Source organism: Cervus elaphus, chromosome 25 (assembly GCF_910594005.1).
Source record: "Cervus elaphus chromosome 25, mCerEla1.1, whole genome shotgun sequence".
In the NCBI taxonomy this organism is placed as follows: domain Eukaryota; kingdom Metazoa; phylum Chordata; class Mammalia; order Artiodactyla; family Cervidae; genus Cervus; species Cervus elaphus.
The window spans coordinates 12,519,932-12,537,632 of NC_057839.1; the positions used below are offsets into that span (position 1 = coordinate 12,519,932).

Below are 17,701 nucleotides of genomic sequence, written 5' to 3' on the forward strand. Positions count from 1 at the left end.
ACATTTTCTGGTATTATCTACCAATTCTAAGGTCCAACAGACCAAATATGCTGTCATTTTCAAAGACAGACTAAATTCAGCTTTTAAACATGCATGTGTTTATTGGCTTAGCTAGGAGTGGGTATATCAAGTTTATTTAATTTATGAACATGAAATAACAATAAAATCGAAATGTATTCTAAGGATACTCCAAAGAAATTAGGAGAAAAATTCTAACATTCCAGTTGGAGCTCCATCCCTGAGTGATATATTAGCTCTGAGAGTTGGGAGAGAGAACTGCTAAGTCATTATCTCCAATTCATTTCCTTCCTTTAAATGGGTCACGAGGGCAGTGATAACCCTACATGCTAGCAGCTGTTCCAGTGTTCAAGTAACTAGTGCTTTTCAGAAACTAGACCTAGGCATTAAGCACTTTCCTAAATGAAACCCACATTCATTTAGCCTATGGAAGTTAGTAGCTGAATTTCTTGTTGTTTTAAGGACTCTTTAAAAGCATATCTATATCTATATGTAAATAGTATGTATGCATGCTCATTATGGACAATTTAAACAATGGAAAACTAAATTTGACTTTATGTTATGTCTTGGTGGTATTTAGGAACTTAAAAAAAACATTATGTGAGTTCAATTAACTATTGCACATGTGAATAGGTCTCATCACCAATTAATATTTTCCCACCAACCTAGGAAACTCAACTCATGCTATGGGCTGATAGATTACTTTTTATAATAAAATGAAAGGAATTCAGATTTACAAACTAAACAGGGGACACAGGAGCATCCAGAAGGGCCCTGGGGTCTGGCTACCAGGCATCTGGTTCCCTCTTCTGGAGTCTATGTCTAACCTAACCCAGGGAGTGACAAGGCAGACCATTTATTTCTTTAGAACACAATGCTCTACCTGCCAGATGCATACAGAGATCCTTCTGTTCCTGCCAATATCGGGAACTCAAGACTGAATCATTACTTGCCAAACACCCGCAGATGAGGAACTCAGCAGTACAACCACATACATAGTAAGACAGTTATGCTGAATCATCAGAATGTTTAATTCTAAGATTCAAAGTATTTTTCTGTTATCACAAATTCAGAAAGAACCAGGTGATCCAATAAGATCCCATCTTGGAGGAGCCTCATAACCACGTCTCTCTGTATAAACAGAGAGAGGCCGGCAGGCAGTTCCCGTGTTCCCCTCCTGCCTTCCTGCCGTCCTCCCACGACTCTCCAGCCTGCGCTGCTCTCCCTGCTGCTGCTTACGCTTCAGCTTCTCCACTTGCACCTCCTCCCCACTTCCATCTTTGCTGAGGTCAGAGTTGTAGGGCTGACCATGTAAATACAGTGCCACTCTCTCAAACTAAAAGGGAAGCCAGCATCTCCAATAGTAAAACATAATGTTTTCCAAGGAAACACTGGAAAACTTCAAGGAATAAAGAATATCAGAGAATATATTCTTTCACCAATTTCAGAATGAATAGAAATCAGTGTTGTGGAATGAGGATAAACAGATCTGCCCCTGGGATGGTGACTCAGAGTGACTCTTCTAATAGCATTTACTGGACTGAACTTCCATTCCAATGAGAACCACAAAATACCAGTAATTTTATCTGGGGGATATTTATATTTTGGTGCAGTAGGTGAATTCCCAATTAAAGGGCATTATTAGAAGAATTTTTTTCCCCAAAACTAAATGTAGTTTCTTCTCAGTTAAGCCTTGTACTTCTAATTGGTCTTTATGGTTCAAAGAAGAGATTTTGTTTTTGTTTTTAAAATCCACTCATTCCCCATTTCCTCATTAACTAACTTTAATAGGTAACACACGTTAGAGAAGACATCCTGAACCCCATTTTCCTCTAAAATAGATCAACCCAATATTCTCCTCCTCAAACCATTTGCTTCGTGATTTACAGCCTACTGGGTTTGGTGGCTGAGTATACATGGAAGAAAGCCAGGGACCTTAGAACATTCTCTGACTACAGCAATGAAAATGCATGATTATTCTAAGGCCGCTCCCTCTCCACCCTCATGTTAGTACAAAGGATAGACTGCTACTAATTTCCTTGGGGTGGAAGAGTGAGGGTAATCACCCACTCCTGGCTTATGCTTCACAGTTTCAATCCAGGGGTCTTTCTAACTGTTGCCTTTTGGACTTTTCAGGCGCCTCTTTTCTGACCGAGTTGCAGAACCTTGTACTCTATCTAGCATTGGTACAGCCAGGATTTAGGGCTTACCCTGAATCTGAGGGTCAATTCAGAGAATGATATCCTTGGGAACTGAGCCAAACAAAAGCACACGCAAGGTGTATATATTGGGTTCTTCCCATAGTGACTGCCTGAGAATTTATGTGTCCTCATGATCTGATTAGGGATGTCCCCCAAAGTCACCTGCAGTCTATATAAATTTAAGATATAATAAAATTCAACATTAAAATTTCCATATGGAGACTTTAAAAATTAAGAACCATTCATTTTTTCTGCCATCCACTGCAGTTTATTGAGCACCTGCCTTGTGCCAGGCATCATGTTGGGGGCTAGAAACCAGCAGTGAATCCAACAGACCCAGTCTCTGCCCTCACAGTCCAGCAGAAACTGCAAGAGCTGGTTTGCCAGTGTTGACCCAGCACTGTCCCCATGTCTGAGACTTGGAGTTTGATATACAGGTCCTCTGTCTCTGGGAAAGTGACTTCTTATATAAGGCAGGGAGAATTCCTCAGCTTCCCACAGACTGGCTAAAATAGCTCATGAGACCACCCCGTCCCCTTTGTCCCAACCCAATCCCAAGACCCTTTTGTAACCAAAGTCATCTGTTATGAATGTAAGACTTGAAGATATGTCCATAATAGTAAAGAGCCATAGAGAAGGGATGAGAGAGTATCCTTACACTAGAAGGTTGATCTCCATACTAAGTAAATAAACTCATCCTGGTCTTTCCCATTGGCTTTTTTGAGTGTTGTTCACAGTGCCTTCTGGGACAAGACCAACTTAGGTATAGCCTTGGTTTGAGGAGGCCCAAATGCCAGTCACTATTGACCAAGAGCATCAGCTTGGAAAACAGAGATGAGGTCAGTTGGCTTCAATCCCTGATTACCACCTCAGGCCTCCTTTCCTGTCTATCCTCTCTTACCACGCGAGAGTACAGTACTAAACTGTCCAGTGTTAATCAGCTTTCACAAACACACCCTACTTTAAGTATCCAACAACCCCATGGGGATATTCCTACCCCTATTTCACGGATGAGAAAATCAAACCTCCAAATTAACTTCCTCATTTTCCCACAGCTGCTAACACAAAGCCAGCATTCAAACCCAGATCTTCAGGCTTCAAACCAATGCTCTTTGCATTCTCCCATAGCTGTCTACTTTGACAATTTCAGTTCTTTATTTGTGCACATTATTCCAGCACATCCTGGTAGAGAACTGGCTTCTAACCTGCTGTTTTCTGGGAGCAGCCACAGACTATCAGCCAGAGGAGGGCCTGCAGTCCCCACCCCCTGTGCTGACCCACGTCTCTCTTGCCTCCTGCGTGGGAATCCCGCATCTTTCATGGATGCCAATGAACCTGTTTTTAGAGATAGAGGGGAACGTGTAGGTCTTTTGGAGTCTGTTAATATTTTTGCAGAGGCCATTCAGGGTTTTAAATTGACTGATAAAAGGCCTCCTGAGGAGACATCTGTTCTCTGCTCTCCCCTTCAATATTCCCCATCCCTGACATGGACTTGGTTTGGGGGTGTAAATCTTTTACCACCCCCCCCCCCCCAGGGCCCTCTTTGTCACCTTAGATCGAAAAGACGGGGATAATAATAACTAGCAGCAGCTACATCTGACTTCTGTCTCAAGAAGGTCAGGCGGAAGCAGCTCTAGTTCTCCTTGACCTCTGTAGGGATCGGCAGTGCTCCTTAAGATCTTTATGCAGGAAGGGGCTGCTGCTTTACAAGTCTGGGGAAATGTCCATAGATGGATCTCAATGCTTTTTGAAACCTCCTGAGTTACAATTTTATTCTAGAGAGGGCAGACTACTATTTTAGAGGTGGGGTATATATATGCACAAGTCAAAAACTGGGGGGAAATTTTTTGCCATATTAAAATAGGGAGGAAATTAAAATGTGTATATGTAAAATCTCTGAATTTGGAGACATAATTCTGCGTTCATGTTAGAAATCACATCATCTCTGTTCAATAATGTTTCTTCACTTTAGTAGGTCAGTGGTGACAAAATAAAATTACATTTGCCTCACCAGGGACTACAGAAAATCATTGGTCCTCTCACCTGTGGAACCCTCACACTGCACTGCTCGGCAAGTGGTCATTCCCAGGGGCCAGAGCCCTGTGTGAATCCAGAACCTATCCCAGCCCTGTCTTCAGTGACTCAAGGCCAGACCTGACTCCTGACCAGGCTGACTGGTTCTGTGAGAGCATCTGCTGAGCAAAGAGGGCCAATCCCATTCAGGCCCAGAAGATCTAGGTAGAAAGGGCCTTTGCTGGAAATGTGAAGTCAGCCATCTGGTTCTTTCCACCTGTACCCAAGCAAGGAGGCTACAAGACTGGCAAGGAGACATGTGTGATGAAGCATGGCCCCTGGCTGAGATTCTGAACCCAGAGGCTCTCCCAGACATGCCAGGGAAATCACAGGTACCACAGGGGTCACCAACACCAAAGACCAAGTTCTATGATGACACCTGTGTGAAGGAAGAGACACAAGTGCAGGCTGAGAGACTCACAATCTTGGAACTTTTTCCCCTGAAGTTGCTTCAGGTGGAAGGGTAGGATGCACAGATTGCCAGAATGACTCTGTTAACGCTGAAGTATATGCTTTTCTTAATCACATTGATCTTGTCTGCTTGATATACCCCAGCACCAGGCCTTGCTGGGGGGTGGATACTCAAATAGTCTGAGATCTGAGATAAACAGTAAAGTCTCCTCTCCTGTGTGGCCTTCAGTATCCCCACCCCCCAGCGGCAAAGGCCCTTAGACAGGGAGAGGCAGGGGAGATCAATTCACTTAGAGAAGAAATGACCCTAAAAGACATTTGAATCGCCATCTGGCAGATACAATTGCATCTCAAGCTGGAAGAATGTGTCCTAGTTCTTACTCCTGAACTGAGTAGCTGTGGGATTTCAGCACTTCACTTCATCTCTCTGGGCCTTGATACTCTCATCTTAGATGGGGAAAATGCCGGATGAATTCTCAGGTTTCTTCTCAGTCCAGCCCGTTCTCATACCCTGCCCCCACCCCAGCCTCAGCTACGGTTTTGTGACTGTGGATTTTCACTGGAGCCCTAGGGTACCACTCCAAGGGGCCAGTGCTTTCTACATTAGTAACCGACTTTGCAAGGGGGAAAAATGATATTTTAAACAGCCTTAGGATAAACGGGGATGGGTATTAAACAAACATTACTCTATAAATTGGTACTGACATCTAGCCAAAAATTTTAATGGATAAAAGGGATTTTTTTTTCAAACAATACATTTCTTTCTCTTTAAAGGAAAATTGCCAAGGATGCAGAAGGAACTGAAGATGGTCAAAGACGAAGATGTGCACTTCAGTTTGGGTGTGAAGAGGGCCCCCTCCTTTCCCCACGGCCTGCAGCCCGTGGTTTCCCGAGGGAAGGCTCCCCCAGGACACCCCTTCCCGGAAGCTCTCCGGGGGCCATTTTCCCAGTTCCGGTACGAGCCTCCTTCAGGAGAGCTAGACGGCTTCCCAGGGGTCTTTGAAGGAGGAGGGTCTCGCAAACGCAAGAGCATGCCCACCAAGATGCCCTATAACCACCCCGCGGAAGAAGCGGCTCTCGCCCTGCACCCCGAGGAGAGCAAGAACCCGGGGGCCCCGGACCTGCCCCTGCTCTTCCCGCCGCCGCCGCCGCCGCCGCGGCCCAAGTACGAGTCGCGGATGATCGACCTGTGCAACGTGGGCTTCCAGTTCTACCGCAGCCTGGAGCACCTGGGCGGCAAGGCCGTCAAGCAGGAGCCCGTGAAGCCCAGCGCCGTGTGGCCCGCGCCCGCGGCCCCTCCGTTCCTGCCCGCGCCCTACCCCTACTACCCCAAGGTGGCCCCGGGCCTCGTGTTCCCCTTCTTCGTGCCCTCGGCCTCGCCCTTCCCCTTCAGCCGGCACACTTTCCTGCCCAAGCGGCCGCCGGAGCCGCCGCTGCCCCGCAAAGCCGAGCCGCCAGAGAGCGAGGAGACCAAGCAGAAGGTGGAGCGGGTGGACGTGAACGTGCAGATCGACGACAGCTACTACGTGGACGTGGGCGGCGCGCAGAAGCGCTGGCAGTGCCCCACGTGCGAGAAGTCCTACACCTCCAAGTACAACCTGGTGACCCACATCCTGGGCCACAGCGGCATCAAGCCGCACGCCTGCAGCCGCTGCGGGAAGCTCTTCAAGCAGCTGAGCCACCTGCACACCCACATGCTGACGCACCAGGGCACCCGGCCCCACAAGTGCCAGGTGTGCCACAAGGCCTTCACGCAGACCAGCCACCTGAAGCGCCACATGATGCAGCACAGCGAGGTGAAGCCGCACAACTGCCGCGTGTGTGGTCGCGGCTTCGCCTACCCCAGCGAGCTCAAGGCCCACGAGGCCAAGCACGCCAGCGGGCGGGAAAACATCTGCGTGGAGTGCGGCCTCGACTTCCCCACCCTGGCCCAGCTGAAGCGGCACCTCACCACGCACCGGGGCCCCATCCAGTACAACTGCTCCGAGTGCGACAAGACCTTCCAGTACCCCAGCCAGCTGCAGAACCACATGATGAAGCACAAGGACATCCGGCCCTACATCTGCTCCGAGTGTGGCATGGAATTCGTGCAGCCGCACCACCTCAAGCAGCACTCCCTCACCCACAAGGTACTGAGGGGCTCCCGGCCCGGGGCGGGGCTCCCGGCCAGGGGTGGGGCTGGCCCGTCCTTGGAGGAGAGGACCCAGGAGCCCTGCGTGACTCCCCACCCCTAACACGTGTAGACCCCCAGTGTTCTTCCTCACCTTGAAATGGGACAGAATGAGGAGCCCAACCATCAGGCCCTTTGCAGTCTAGACTTCTCGAGTCTCAGGTGGGCCTCAAAAGAAATAATGCAGTTTGGAGAGGAGGGTGAGGAAAGATGAAGGATGCATCACAGCGGGTCCTTGTGCTGTTGCTTCTTAGCCTCCCAGCTTTCCTGAGGTTTCATTTCTGGAAACTTCATCCAGGGCACTAGCATGAGTGTGTCATCAGTCCCAACTACCCAAGACCAGCTTTGCACCTGGGATACACTAGTCAGAGCCTTCTAGAAAACTCTGGAAAGTTCTCTTGGTCTTTTTCTGCTGAATGTGTGGCTACCTTTTGGTTTAGTTTCTCCTCTCAACTGCTTCACTTGCAGGTGGCTCTGAGGGGAGCAGAGCCTTGGCCTGGGTCAGCAGGGTCCGTGCTTCCCCCACTGAGCTTCTGCCACTTGGTTGCAGTGCTCTGTGGTTTGTGTTACAGGAGGCATGAGTGCATTCTTCTCTTCTGGGTTTGGTTTTCTCTTCCCCAAGACTCAGATCTTCAAGGAGAAATATAGGCCCACATGTCTACCTTCAGCCTAGTGTGCAACCACAGCCCTAGAGTCACTCAGGATGAACTAAAACTAGTCCCTGGTGTGTCCCTGAGATCTTACCCAGCTAAGCTAACTTAGGTCTAATTTGAGCTTCCAAGAGGGGAAGTTTGCCCCACTGACCTCTGCTCTATCACTCTTGACTTCAAGTGGTTTTCTTGGCAGGAGAGACTTCTAGCGAGCCAGAGTTGCTAAAACATTCTTTCATTCTGAAAGGTCAGTGGAGGACTTTGCCCAGCCAAGATAATATTTCTGCTCTGGCTTTGTGGGTTTCATCTGATAGGTTAAGACCAAACACAGACAAAATGTGTAGCTGCCTTGGCTCTGCACAAACAGCTGCCCTGCAAAAGGCTCCTTAGAAACACCCAGAGTGGAGGTGCCTGCCTAGTGCAGGAGCCATCAACAAAGAGCCTGAACTGAGAGGCAGCCACCAGAGGGACCGCGTGCTGATTTCAGGGATTCCTGTATGTGTGGAAAAGGAATCAGATACATTGTAGAAGGTATGAAACTTCTGTAAGATTGTTCCTATACTTGGGTATATGATTTGGTTATCTCGATCACAACCAAGTATAGGAACAATCTTGAGAATAAAGATACTGAAGTAAATTTAAAAACTCATTAAGAAAATAGTTTTGTTAATAATATTAAACTCACTGAATATACAACACATTTAAAAAATTCATCTTCTTAGGAGGACATTAAAATTTAGATCTCTCCATTAGCATAAATCATCTGCAGTCACCTAGACTAGACAATATTCCACTTAGAAGGAGCCCAGCTCTCCATTTGAGTGCTTCACCTAGAAAGGCTGAGGGACCCAACTAAGATTATGCAGTCAGTAAATGGCTAGGCCAGGACCCGAACTCCCACCGTTTAGTGCCATGGGCTCACCAAAATTGAGGAGTGGGACTTTCTTGTACCATGTCCCAAATTAAAGAAATGGAAATATAGGCAGAAAGAACCTTGGAACAACCCCCCGCCCTAGTCCCTGTGAATGAATACCAGGCCGTATGGATTTTATAAGGTACAGTTGTTAGCTAAAGATTTGTCTAAACCTGTAATAACCCTAGTTTTATTACCATGGATCTCCACGTTTTCCTCCCTAAAAGTCATTCTGGGTCAAAATTTCTTGCAGCAGCTGTTTCAGGGAAGCACTGGTTGGTCAGGATTAGGTAATATTCTACTCACGCCGTGAGTCCGTAGACACGCTTTCAGTTGAGGGCGTCGACGCTTAAGTATTCAAACACTTCTCCACAAACAGCAGGGAAACTAGAAAATCTTCTTTCCTGTTTTCTAATTGAGATAGCTATCCTCTGCCAAATTTCTCTGTCAGACAGAAGCTGGCTTGGAGGAGCTTCATAGTCAAATCATACCGAGGCCACCATGGCCTGTAGGAACCCAGGGGACCATCTCAAGAGGTGATTATCAAGCTGTAATTTTTTTGAAGTGTGGATCTGATTGTTTTTGAATTTTCAAAGCCATTAATGAGAACTCAAGAGAACGTTGGTTTTCATACGGGAAATGATATTATAAGTTTAGGAGGTTTTGTTTTTTCATTATCATGAAAGCTGGATTAGAGACTCATTTTACATAACATTCTGCAGTGCTCTTACCCAAATCCTATTAATCCCCAAGAGCTGTTACTGCAGAATTAACCCCAAGCAAGCAGCAGGAACAACAGAAGCAATAGCTGTCTTTTCCTCTAACCATCTGGCTAGTTTATGGTTTTTAGAAGAAAATAAAAGATTATGTAATCAACACTTTTTAAGAAAATAGTCATTTGACAAGGCTACAGCCATACCGTTTGGAACTCAACATCTGTCACCAAATTCTTGGTGGATTTATGTGTCAGAGAGAAAAGCAAAGACTACTGTCCTGATGAAAGTCTGTACCTGCTCACCATGGTTCTTTTGAATCTTGCCTCCTTCCAGGGCGTGAAGGAGCACAAATGTGGGATCTGCGGGCGGGAGTTCACGCTGCTGGCCAACATGAAGAGACACGTGCTGATCCACACCAACATCCGCGCTTACCAGTGTCACCTCTGCTACAAGAGCTTTGTGCAGAAACAGACCCTCAAGGCGCACATGATCGTCCACTCGGACGTGAAGCCCTTCAAGTGCAAGGTGAGCGGTGGGCCTGAGGGAGTGTGGAGAGGAAGGGCTCAGCGCGTGTGCGTGGTCAGTGGTGTTCGACTCTTTGCGACCCTGTGCCTGTAGCCTGTCAGGCTTCTCTGTCCATGGAATTTTTCAGGCAAGAATATTGGAGCCGGTTGCCATTTCCTACTCCAGGGTATCTTCCTGGCCCAGGGATCCCACCCACATCTCCTGAGTCTCCTGCATTGGCAGGCGGATTCTTTACCCCTGAGACACCTGGAAATCCCAGGAGAGCTCAGAGGGCTCTGCAAATGCGGTGGGGGCGGGGCGGGGGGGTGGAGTCTGCAGGGAACCTTGTCCTCAGTCTCCTCAGAAGGGCTTTTGCGGCGCAGCGAACGCCTGCGGCCAGACCCAGGGCATCTGCTGTGTCTCCACCCCGCTGTGCCCAGCTATGCCCCAGGAGCTGCCCTGCTTGTCTGCCTGTGGAGTCGGTCATTGTGCAGGGCCTGGAAGCAGCCAGTCCCAGGAGAGCTGAGGGTGGCAGGTCCATTTGGAGACTGAGGTCTTTACAGGATGCAGGTGATGTGGAGGGCTCCTGTTCTAGAAGGCAGCAGCCAGGTGCAGCCCTCTTCCCCTGACAAGCCAGAAAGAACACAGAGGAGTCAGAGGAGCTTCCAGCCCGTCTGCTTCCCTTCCCCCACGCCACCCCGGCTCCTGCCTCCTGACACATAGACTGAGCAGTCTAATTTGAGGGTAGGTCTCCTGGAGGGGATGAAAGAGATTTAAAGGCTAACCCCCCCGTGACCTCAGAAATGCTTGCTTGGGCAGAGGAACAGCCATGAAGTGCTTCTTGTTTCTTCCTGAGTACCGTGGAGCATCTGTGTCCCAGTCTCTGGGTCTCATTAACTGGGTGGGGTTTTTCTTTCATGCACTGAGGTAAAGCTTGGGCTGGAGACTTGTCAAGCCCAAGGCACTGACGGGCGCTGCTCAGAAGTGCTCCGGCTGTCCCCTCTCCCCATGTGGTTTCCACTCCTCAGGTGAAGAGAAACCTCGCTTAGGGTTGGATGGTTTAATTCAAGGAAGGTACCGCCAACTGACCCCACAGCCCCGAAGAGAGGGCTGAGAGGGGAGCAGAGGGAAATCACCGAGTTCAGATACCATTAGCGCTTTTCTGTTTGACGTGGATGTTCCTTCTGTCTGTGCTGCATGTCTGACAGAGTCCCAGTGACATTGTCTGTCAATCCCTGTTTCTGGAGTAGGGTTCCCTGCTTCCAGGGGCTGTTGCTGCCTTCATTCCTCCGCACTATGTCCCCCCACTTGAAGGAACCCCCTGTGAAGCTGACTTCTTTCCTGTGCTGGCCCCTCCTGGATGGGGTGAGAGGGGTCAGGAGCCAGAGCTTCCCTAGACCTGGTGGGCATTCTCCGGAGATAGGGGAGGGAGGGTTCTCCCTCCAGCCCTTTTCCTGCCACCCACTTGTGTTTCCCCTGCTCACCTTCAAGTTCCCAGTGGTTTGAAAGTAAGTTTATGTCCATCTGGAGTGATCTGAGCTGAAGAGGGAGGAAGCTGTATGCAGGATGATGTACATAATTTGCAGGGCCTGGTGCAAAATAAAGATGGGGGCCCCTCATTCAGATGCTAGTCACAATTTCAAGATGATGAAAGCAGAGCATTACACCAGACCCAGGACTCTTCTGAATTCAGGGCCCTGTGTGATCACACGGGGCATACAGTCATGAAGTCAGGCCCAGCTGCACAAGCCTGTGGATGCCACAGACCAGCTCTCCTGTCTCCCTTTAGACATGCCTTGGGTTTCCTTCCCACCTCACTGAGTCTCTTGAACCCTTCATTTTTTTTTTAGATTAAAATTTTTTTTCCCTCTGGTCATGCCATGCAGCATGTGGGATCTTAGTTCCCTGATCAGGGATAGAACCCCTACTCCCTGCATTGGAAGTGTGAAGTCTTAACCACTGGCCCACCAGGCAACTCCCCAACCCTTCACTTTTCACAGAGCTGTTCCCACCCTCCAGGGGTTTACTGTCCGCTACAGTAGAGGTACCAGCAGGGGCTCTTTGCCCCTCTTCCTTCCTTGTTACCCCTCTTCATTCCTTGTGTTGAGTTTACTCTTGAGCTTCAAGGATGAACTGTATTTTTATCTACTGGTGGCGGAGCACACGAAGTTAAAATATGCTGGTGCTGTTGCACGGTTTGCAGTCCCCTAAAAATCCATATTCATCCGGCCCAGCCCCCTCCCACTTTACCAGTCAGGGCCAGCTGCAGCAGTTAAACCAGGCAGCAAACGTCTCTAGAATGGAGGGATTTGATAAAGCAGAGCCAATTGAGGAAAAGGACTTGCAGGCTGTGTGTGATTTGGGGGCACAGAGGCAGTTCTGTTTCTGTACCTCAAGGGCCCAGAGGGGTGCAGAGGATCTTGGACCAAGGGAGCCTGAGAATTCAGAGGGTTCTCCCTGGTACCAGGGCACAGAAGACTGGACTCAATGGGGCCAGTGATGCAGTGAGCCAGGCCTCCACTCACCCTGACGATAGAGCGCCACACATGCTTCACAGGGTATTAGCTGGTCAACTGCAGAAACTCGATCAGACCTCTCCTTGAGGGTGGATAAGGCTCCAGATATCTGCTCCAGATATCTACATAATAAAATCCCATAAGAGAAGGGTTTGAAGCGTCAAGTGCCAGCTCCGATATGAGGCAGTAGAACTTTACAGTGGGAGGTGGGCCTGGCCATCTGCAAAGGTCACTTCTTCCTGGTGAGCAGGTCCACCAAGGAGACCACAGGAGGTCGGAGGCTGCCTGGAAGGGAGTGTCAGTCATTTAAACAGAAAGCCCTGGATGTCAGAGTGTACGTTTGTCCGACTGAGGTGGCCCCGCTCCTTTCTTAGACATTTCTGACACAAGATCGGGTGTCAGTCACCTCATCAGGAGCATGCGTCTCCTGACAAGCGCCAGACACACTGCCAGGCTCTCCCTCGCTTTGCCCCATCTGCCTGCCGAGCTCCGCCTGCTCAGTGTCCTCTTCATACCTTCACTCTTTTCATTTCAAAGGAGTTTCAGAGCATGTCTGAATGTACAGGTTATGTAATGAGGGCCTGTCTGTGTGTTTATAAACTGGTTCCAGACACCACTGTGGGATGGGCCATCCCCAGATGGTGTCCTGTGACTTTGCTTCTTATTCATGTCACGCTGGATTCTTGGAAACCTGGTCCTGGGTGGGGTTTGTTCGGGTCTGGGAGTTGGGAGAGGAACAGAAGGCCATTTGCTCACTGCCATGCAAGTCACCCCCCTCAGAGAGGAGTGGCTGACTAGCTGGCTATGTGGTGATGCTGGAGAACAGGCCTGGACAACTAAACCTGACCTTCATCATGGGGAAGGGTTTTCCCCTTTACGTGATTGACATGGCTGCAAGAAAACAGGCAGACCTTGCCCCAGCCACACTCTAAGAGTTGGCTCCTGTCTGTTGTCCAGTCGCTCGGTCATGTCTGACTCTTTGTGACCCCACAGACTGTAACCCACCAGGCTCCTCTATCCATGGGATTTCCCAAGCGAGAATACTGGAGTGGGTTGCCATGCCCTCCTCCAGGGAATCTTCCCGACCCAGGGATTGAACTCGCATCTCCTGCTTTGGAAGGTGGATTCCTTACCACTGAGCCACCTGGGGAAGCCCCGACTCCATCTCCTTTACCTCAAAACTTGCAAAAAAAAAAAAAGGTGGGGGGAAGAGTCTTTAAGTAACAGATTCTAATTTCCTGGGATTCTCACCACTAAAAATGCTTCCTAACATCAATCCCTCCTACTGTGGTCACATGAACTGATTCTCCCTGGCCCTGGCTCAGTGGAAACAGCTGTCCACAGCAAGCAGAAACATTCATTTAGTGCAGGATTAAGCATTAACAATAGGATGGAAAATTGGAGGAGAGGAAAGGTTTCCATTTAGTTTCTTTTTTTTTTTCTTACGAAAAGTTACTGCCCTTCTGGGTTCTTTTGCTGTTGGCTCGACTTCTGGACTCCTTGCTTCTTGGAGCCAGCTGGAGCTTCTCCAGAGACCTGTGCCTGTAGACTTAAGCCATGTTTCAGAAATATGCTTCCCAGATTCTGCGTAAGCATGAAGGGCTTGATTTGGATGCTCTCCTTGTAGCGGCCACGCTCCATAATAGCAAAGAACCAGCTGCCGTCTTTGGGAAACCTGTCCAGGAAAAGCAGTCAACCAGAATTTCCGGGACAAATTCTCCTTTGAGATGGGTGAAGCCGGGAGCTGCCTATGTTATGAATCACCAGGTCATCTGCAGCCTGCCTGAAGCAGAGGGCTGAAGGCTGAGGGAAGAACAGATAGAAAAGGATGAGGTCTCCCTGAAAAGGGTCCCCACTGCCTCTGCCAACTTGGCTCCATCTCCCCCTCAAGCTCTCGGATGCTCCAACCCAGGGGGACTTGTAGGCACCCAGTGCTTGGGATCAGGGCTCTCAGGCTGGCATTGAGGGGGTTAAGGCAGTGACCAGATAGCAGCCTTTTGGCAGCAAAGCCCTCCTCAGCAGAAGGAAGGATATAGCTGTATGAACTGCCTGCTTAACAATGCCTCGCATGTCCCCAGGGGCCCGCCTGCAAATAGATTTCATCTTGCTTTCTCTTGTACTTTTCAAAGCTTCCTGTTTTCTCACGGTCCTTTTGGACAGTTTACAGTCTCTCTCTCCCTCCCTCCCTCTCTCTCCCTTTGAGGAAAGGAACACCCTTCTTATTAAAAGAGAAAGAGAGAGAAGGATGTAAGGGAAGGGCAGCTTGACAGAGGCCATTCTCCAGGGCTGCAGGCTGCAGCTCTTTGACCTTTCCTCTCAGAACAGGGAAACAGGCTTCCTGGTGCATGTCCCAGTTGCGTGCCTCTTCTTGTCTGGTGGGCCTCTGGGACCGGCCCAGCGGCTGCCCACTGCCATTGCCCTGCCTCTGCGCACAGTGACTTCTCCGTGACTCCGCAGTCTGCACTGTCACTGGGACTCGTGGGAAGCTGCCGGGACCAAGGAGGGACTGGGCGCCAGGAGGCAGAGTCAGGAGCATCTATGAAGAGAAGGGGACAGGTCACCTGCCCGCTGTTTAAAGGGTTGATGGAGGGTCAGAGAGCCAGATGATAGGCTCCCCAGAGCCTGCAGTCTAGGGTGAACCTCCTCTCTCCATCCACACTTCCCAGGGCTGCGTGAGCCGTACCTGCTTCCATTTCTGTGATGCCTCAAGTAACCTGGCAGGTGTTTACTCAAAGGATTCTTCACTTGTTCCTTCCTTAGTGTGCCTTCCACATAATTTGGTTTAAAAAGACAGCACCCTCATCCTCAAAGAACTTAACCATTTCTGGAATGTCAGATGTACATGATAATGGTAGTAATGAGCTAATATTTATTGAGCACTTACAATTTGCTAAGCCCTTTACCTGGATCAAAAACTTGCATGGGAAACTGTGATTATCATGGACATTTTACAGAAGAGAAGATGGAGCAAGTTCTGTATCGCTCTGGGGTTTCACCATTGTCTCTCTGCTCTGCCATCTCAAAGTCTAATGATCCATGCAACCCATTTTTAAAGGACAGTTCAAAACATTTGTCCCAACTGTCTATTACACTTTGAGATCCACTTCCCTTTTTAAAAGTAGGTTTAAAAGTGGGTATAGGTGGACAAGCTGATATCTAATGTCAGAAGCACACTAATACTGCTTATTAGAGAAACTGAGAGTTAAGGAGGGCTGGACTGGTTGAGATGACCACTTGCAAGATGAAATCTGACTCCTCATCACTCCAGCAGCTTCCTCCATCAACACCTATCCTGGCTTTAATTTCCACAGACCTTGGCAGGAGGTGATTCAGCAAGTCTTGACTTGGGCAGGCTCTGCACCTCACGGCTCATGATTTAAGGGGGCCGTGTAGATGACTGCTTTCCCAGGAGAAGCTAGTCTTGATGCTCCCTCTCAGCCCTTCTCCATTTCCACCTAGCTTCTCTCCTCCACTACAGTGATTCTACTTAGAGCTCACACCAAACCCCACCTGAAGACACCATCTTTAATTGACCCAATCCTCTTTCTCTGGCCTCTCTTCACTAATGGTGACTGAAAGGCCGCTCCAACTTTCACAGACACAGAAAATCTCCATACATTTGTGTGTTGTCATGTGAGGATGATCCTCTAAGAAGGATGACAAGGCCAGGTGTTCTGGATAAGAACCCAAGGGCTCCGTGGAAGGGCCAGAGGCTGAGAGGAAGAAGCTAAGAGTACCTACCACTGAGATGTGAATGGTGTCCAAGTACTTCAGGTCCTGAGTTAATTGTTTCTATCTTTCTGCCACTGAGGATTTTGGTTTGCAAACTAGTGTGAATAGCTTTAGTGGGAACAAGAGAGAAAGTTGGTGATGGTTGCTTTGTGAAACTTTTGCATGAGGAAGTGATATTTTTCCTGACTTGGTTGTGTATTTCCTAACCATATACTTAGACATTCATTAAATGTTATTATATATGTAGCCTTGTGCTGAATACTGGGGTTGGCCACACAGAGAAGGAAGGTGGCTACATTTCTGAATACTGCCTGGGACACTTTTAGTGTCCTCAAAATTTTCAGGGCTAAGGCATTATTTCTTATCCCTGGGAAAGCTCTCCATTGGTTACCAGTCAGCTATTATAAACCATGAAAAATGGTATATAAAACCATGGTATATTAAAAATATAAAAATTTTATAAACCATGGTGTATAAAAATTAAATTTTATCAACAACAACAAAATTAGTCTCCTTTACCAATCACATGTAAGATAATATAGCTGATCAGTCATGTCCCACAGTGGATCTTCTTCCCTGAGGCTATAAACCTTGACCTCAGGAGAAAATCATTTCAGTTCAGTCACTTTGTCGTTCATTCTGCAACCCCATGAACTGCAGCACATCAGGCCTCCCTGTCCATCACCAACTCCCGGAGTTCACCCAAACTCATGTCCACTGAGTCGGTGATACCATCCAACCATCTCATCCTCTTTCGTCCCCTTCTCCTCCTGCCTTCAATCTTTCCCAGCATCAGGGTCTTTTCAAATGAGTCAGCTCTTTGCATCAAGTGGCCAAAGTACTGGAGTTTCAGCTTCAACATCAGTCCTTCCAATGAACACCCAGGACTGATCTCCGTTAGGATGGACTGGTTGGATCTGCTTGCAGTTTAAGGGATTCTCAAGAGTCTTCTCCAACACCACAGTTCAAAAGCATCAATTCTTCTGTGCTCAGCTTTCTTTAGGGTCCAACTCTCACATCCATACATGACTACTGGAAAAACCATAGCCTTGACTAGATGGACCTTTGTTGACAAAGTAATGTCTCTGCTTTTTATTTATTTTTTTTTGTCTCTGCTTTTTAATATGCTGTCTAGGTTGGTCATAACTTTCCTTCCAAGGAGTAAGCGTCTTTTAATTTCATGGCTGCACTAACCATCTGCAGTGATTTTGGAGCCCAGAAAAATAAAGTCAGCCACTGTTTCCACTGTTTCCCCATCTATTTCCCATGAAGTGATGGGACCAGATACCATGATCTTAGTTTTCTGAATGTTGAGCTCTGAATGTTGAGCTTTAAGCCAACTTTTTCACTCTTCTCTTTCACTTTCATCAAGAGGCTCTTTAGTTCTTCTCCACTTTCTGCCATAAGGGTGGTGTCATTTGCATATCTGAGGTTGTTGATATTTCTCCCAGCAGTTGTGATTCCAGCTTGTGCTTCCTCCAGCCCAGCGTTTCTCATGATGTACTCTGCATATAAGTTAAATAAGCAGGGTGACAGTATACAGCCTTGACATACTCCTTTCCCTCTATGGAACCAGTCTGTTGTTCCATGTCCAATTCTAACTGTTGCTTCCTGACCTGCATACAGGTTTTTCAAGAGGCAGGTCAGGTGGTCTGGTATTCCCATCTCTTTCAGAATTTTCCACAGTTTATTGTAATCCACACAGTGAAAGGCTTTGGCATAGTGAATAAAGCAGAAATAGATGTTTCTCTGGAATTCTCTTGCTCTTTGATGATCCAGGAGACATTGTCATTTATT

General features: G+C 48.1%; 1 protein-coding gene across 2 annotated transcripts in view; it reads left to right on the plus strand.

Annotated features, from left to right (window-relative positions):
• The window catches only part of ZNF366 (zinc finger protein 366), a 64,541-nt gene that overhangs the window by 36,621 nt on the left and 10,219 nt on the right, over positions 1-17,701 (plus strand). For both annotated transcript variants that reach the window (XM_043887499.1, XM_043887500.1), the window contains exons 2-3: positions 5,478-6,832; positions 9,486-9,677. In XM_043887499.1, coding sequence (XP_043743434.1) covers positions 5,492-6,832; positions 9,486-9,677 — 1,533 coding nt within the window. In that variant the 5' untranslated portion in view covers positions 5,478-5,491. The remainder of the gene's footprint in view (positions 1-5,477; positions 6,833-9,485; positions 9,678-17,701) is intronic.